At 33.1% G+C, this 4,995-nt stretch overlaps 1 protein-coding gene across 1 annotated transcript; it reads right to left on the minus strand.

Moving 5' to 3' along the window:
• Positions 1-491: 491 nt before the first annotated feature.
• LOC110604632 (4-coumarate--CoA ligase-like 6) lies at positions 492-4,618 on the minus strand. Its single transcript, XM_021742890.2, has 6 exons — positions 3,445-4,618; positions 2,804-2,993; positions 2,121-2,266; positions 1,749-1,816; positions 1,278-1,380; positions 492-1,028 (listed from the first exon to the last, which is right to left on the minus strand). Exons 1-6 carry the CDS (start codon positions 4,504-4,506, stop codon positions 915-917), a joined length of 1,683 nt encoding a protein of 560 aa, XP_021598582.1. The 5' UTR covers positions 4,507-4,618; the 3' UTR covers positions 492-914.
• Positions 4,619-4,995: the final 377 nt, after the last annotated feature.

Here is a 4,995-nt window from a genome sequence, read left to right on the forward strand (position 1 = left end):
AAAATAAAATTTATTTTACATTTGTGTAAATTGTATTCATTCTTAAAAATCAAAGAGAGACTTTCGATTCTTCTTACAAGCATTGAAGCTCCATTTATTTATAAAAAAATATTTATTTTTTATTATTTAATATTAATTTAAAAAATAAAATTTATTAATAAATTTATATATAAAAGTGTTAATAAAAATTTTAAAATATAAAAAACAACTCTCTTTTTAAAAGTAGTTTTTTTCTTTAAAATAATTTACTTTGATTAAATTTTTGAAGTATTTTAAAAGTCAAAAAATACGAAAAATATTTTTCGTGAAACAAACGGAGCCTTAGAACTAATTTATCCTGAAAAAAAAAAAGCCAAAATATTTCATCCCGTTTGTATAACTACAATATATCAAATATAACTTAGAACTGAATTTTAATAATTTCTAAAGTGATACTTTTTTCAATAGAAACTACCAACAAATCATTAAACACTAATAATACTGATCCAATAATAACAAAAAAACGAAGCTTTCACAGAAAAAGTATAACATATATATCCATATCTCTTTTCATAACATTACAACCCAATTCCAAAAAAAAAAAAAAAGCAATTTTATTCGACTATCAATACCCAGGTCATGTCAGGTCAGGGAAAAATGGGGTCACTGACCAATAAAACTTTACTGTCCCAAAAGCTAACAGTTTTGTGTATCTCTTGGTAAAAGACACCTTGTGAAAATAAATAAATAAATAAATAGAAAGAATTTTCACTCTTCAAAAGACAGCAAAATGACTTAGCTCTGTGTCCTAAGTTCAGTAGCAACAGCTAAATTTTCAACTAAGTATGCAAAATTTGAATTGTTTTCTATTATTCATCCAACCATAAATGACTAGTGCTGTTATTTAGCTATGTGCCAGTGTGTTTCTTGTCAGCTTACAGTCTAGAAGTCAGATAGTGTCTGAGCTCCCTCCGGAGGATCTTTCCAGCGGCGGACTTTGGTATGGATTCCACAAAGATCACCTTCCTCACCTTCTTATATGGTGCAACCTGACAATTGAGGAGGAAAAACTTGTCAGTGTTCGCTCATCACTAAATGTATCCACGCGAAGCTTAAAATCCTATGCAGAAGTAGGTATATGTGTTTGGAAATGTGCCTTTAAAAATCTAAGCTTAACCAATGAACTTTAGATCAGTAGTATTGAAGTCCTTTCTAGGGCTATGAGGTTTCAAGTTTCAAGTCCCAGTCAGAGTCATTATACCCAAAAAGGAAAAGTCCCTGAGCTAAGAGTAAAATACCTGTTCAGCTACATGGTTGATAACTTCTTCTTGTGTTAGGTTGTTTCCACTCCTCTTGACCAAAAATGCCACAGGTATTTCCCCACATTCTTTGTCAGCAGCACTAAAACATAGAATTGAGAACAGGTCAGCAAATAAAGAAAGAATTCAAAAGCCATGGGGAGATTAGACACCATAATAATGAAATCATTCTTGAAAAATATAAACAGTTTAGTATTATTAAGATCAAAGATCAGAAAACTGTTATATAGTACAAAACCATGCATAGAAATTCATTTTAATGGTTATATCCTAAACATTTCAGCTCAGCTAGGACGATGCTGAATATGGAAGATACAGTAAAATTTTTGTTTCCCAAATACCATTGTATATTTATGCCCATTTGGAAAAAATCCTAATCTGTTTTCCCTTTACTTCACATTCAACTACAGTTTTAGTAGACACTCAAGTGCATGGAGTTTTCACACTCACGCTGTTACTGCAGCATCGAGTATATCAGGATGGGAAATCAACACAGCCTCTAAATCAGCAGGAGCGATCTGCAAAAGGTATAAGCAGTCAATAAATTGCTAAATCTGCCACCATTCAGTAATATGTTAGTTGAAGTGATCTTTTCCAGTAATGTTCTCATCTTCTCTTATTGATGAGACCAAATTCAGACACAGAAAAATTAAAGGGAATAAAAAAAGAAATAATTGAATTGCATAATAAGACTCTCTACAGAAACAGCTTGTTTTCAACAAAGTATCCTGCCAAACAAAGACCAAAACCTAAATAAATTGCCACCCTAACAAATAGTTACTTGTGGTGCACATTAGGCATTATGAAATGTCGAATTCATACCTGAAAACCCTTGTATTTGATTATTTCTTTCAAACGATCAACTATATGCAAGTATCCATCATAATCAATATATACAATGTCTCCAGTATGCAGCCAACCATCTTTGTCAATTGTCGATGCAGTTGCCTTGCTATTATTCAAGTACTCTGAAAATGTAGACACCTTCAATTCAGAAAATATAAGAGAAGAAATTATTTATTTCACAGAGATTTGTGATGAACTAAGATGAAGTTTGATCCTGAATATGATTTCCACGGTCACAATTAGAAGAGGGTAGGTTCACTCTCAAACAAATAAACTGAAGTAATGGAACTTTTTCTAGCAAGGCTGCTTTTTAACCAAATTTCGGCAAGTATGCAAAAGCAAGATAGAAAATGCATAGCAATAGAAAGCAGTATGTTTAACTTTGACCAACAGAAAACAAAAGATGATGCATTAGGATGGGTTTCAGAAGGAACTCTCAAAATGCTTCATCATTCAGGCAAAGATGGATGACTAATATGATATAGTAGGGTGTGATACACTACTTGGGAACCAAATATGCTTATATGGAGACAACCCAAATTGAAGTTCAGTATGAGTGAAGAAGTACATCAACCAATTTAAGGATCTTCTCAAATGAACATAAGTATTTCCAGGAAGACAAACACTAAATAGTTCCAAAAAGCTACCAAAATTAGCACCTTTCATAACTGCAGGTCCTCGAATCCAAAGCTCGCCACTACAGCCAGGAGGCAAGGAACAACCAGTGATCCAATCCATCACTTTAGCTTGCATATTAGGAGCTAAAAGTCCTATTGAAGAGTATTTTTGAAAGTGTTCAGTATTGAAGCCACGGGTTCCTACAGCAGTCAACTCGGTCATGCCATAACCCTATACACAATCAAATTTAACAGCTTAACATTCTTATGGAACTGAAGCAGCCAACATTAATAAATATACTAAGAAAAGGCCAGAATGAACATGTCAACCTTCTGTATTTACTGAAGTCTCAGATGTTCAAGAATGTAACCAATTACAAAACCAAGTTTCTTGCAGAAGTTTAAAAAAAAAAAAAAAGAAACTTAAGATTGCATTTTCCACTATTAAAGGTTTGAATTATACATATGCACAAAGAAGTTGTCTTAACAAATACTGCACATTTGCAATTCAGCAGTTATCATGAAAAGATTCACATTCCATATGGGATAATGAATCACTTCCCAACCAAAAGGAAATGGAAACAACAAAAGAAAAATAAATAGAAACCTTCTCTTGGCTCTGTAAGACAGTAGAACAGTTATGATGGGAATTTAAAGGTGAATGCAAAATTGTATTCAAGTACCTGAATGAAATCAACATGAGGGAGAATTTCCAGAAAATCCTGTATAGTTTTGCCATACAAAGGAGCTCCTCCACATGAAACCTGCTTCAAACTCTTGAAGCAATTTGCAGAAACACTATTGGCTTTCTTCGTCAACGCTTGGAGTATTGGAGGAACAACAGGAAAGTGAGTGACTCCATACCCATCAATTGCCTTCACCATCTCATTGGCATCAAATTTCCTCATAACAACAATGCTAGTGCCCAGTGACAACAGTCCTATCACAAAGAGTGATAGCCCATATACATGAAACATTGGCAAAGCAGCTAAATACACATTCTCTGAACTTGAATACTCATACTGCGAAGCCTCAAACCTTATAAAAAGCTCAACCACAGAAATAAAATTCCTGTGTGTTAGAATAGCCCCTTTGCTAGCACCAGTAGTACCTGATGAATACAATATTGCAGCTGTATCTTCCTGCCTAATCACTGGCCTCAAACCTAAATCAACATTACCATAAACCAGCTTATAGAAAACTTCAAATTCCTTCTTTTCTTTTAGAAAATTCACATTTTCTGGTACACAAATAATAGGAATCCCCAATGACTGTAATTTGGAAGCTTTTTCCAAAACAGAAAAAGCCATACATGCCTTGCAATCAACGATTTGCTTCTTAATTTCCAACAAAGTACTGAGAGGATTCATGGTAGTGACAATTGCACCAACGTAGAGAACAGCTAAGAAAATAATGGGAAAGTAGATGGAATTGGGCAACAAAAGCAAAACCACATCACCTTGTTTAATACCAAGAATGCTGTGAAGAGCAGAAGCTATGGATTTAACCAAAGGAAAGAGGTCTGAATAAGAGATTGAAGACCCAGATAAATGATCAATTAGAGCTGTTTGGCCATTGTGATTGTGTGAGAAAATGAAGGAAACAACATCAAGAAAAGGGTCAGTGGGGAGAGGAATGGTGGGGTATTTACTGCTGTAGATTCCTGTTTGTGGAGAATACCATTCTGGGAAGGTGGGTTTCATGGTGTCTGCGAGTTTCGTCACCTGAGCAGGTTGGGATCCCATTGACTGACTGACTGTCGTCTAGTTTGCCGTCTCGCCGCCGAAATAACCGCTCTTCTTCGTACTTGCTCTGCTCTGTGTTTCCTTTTTGAATTTTGATAATTTCTGTGTTTCCTTGTTTATTCTTCTATGTTACAGTCTAATATTAACTTTTATTTATTTATTTATTAAATGTGGAAGTTGTCTGCATAAAGCCATTAATAATTTTAATATGCAAATAATTATAATTTATATTTTTAAATATAAGAATATATAATATTTTAAATTTATTATTAATTACTTCATATTTTATTTTTTAAACTTTTATATAGATTAAATTTTTGTTCACAAAATAAAAATACAGATTAAAATATGGAGTGATTTGATGTTGCTCCATTTCATCATTTGAAATATTCAATTAGCATTACTAATATTATTAATATTATTTTCACAAAAAATACTAATTCTCTAAAATGTATAAGGGTAATGAAAAGAAAGAGAGAGAGGAAAAGA

Source organism: Manihot esculenta, chromosome 17, assembly GCF_001659605.2.
Source record: "Manihot esculenta cultivar AM560-2 chromosome 17, M.esculenta_v8, whole genome shotgun sequence".
Taxonomy (NCBI): domain Eukaryota; kingdom Viridiplantae; phylum Streptophyta; class Magnoliopsida; order Malpighiales; family Euphorbiaceae; genus Manihot; species Manihot esculenta.

Bases quoted from the DNA above. Each gene is read 5' to 3' on its own strand.
- LOC110604632 (XM_021742890.2), bottom strand. From the start codon at position 4,506: ATGGGATCCCAACCTGCTCAGGTGACGAAACTCGCAGACACCATGAAA. The intron at 2,994-3,444 runs GTACTTGAATAC...GATTGTGTATAG, and splicing joins CTCATGTTGATTTCATTCAG to GGTTATGGCATGACCGAGTT. The intron at 1,381-1,748 runs GTGAGTGTGAAA...TCTATGTTTTAG, and splicing joins CTCGATGCTGCAGTAACAGC to TGCTGCTGACAAAGAATGTG.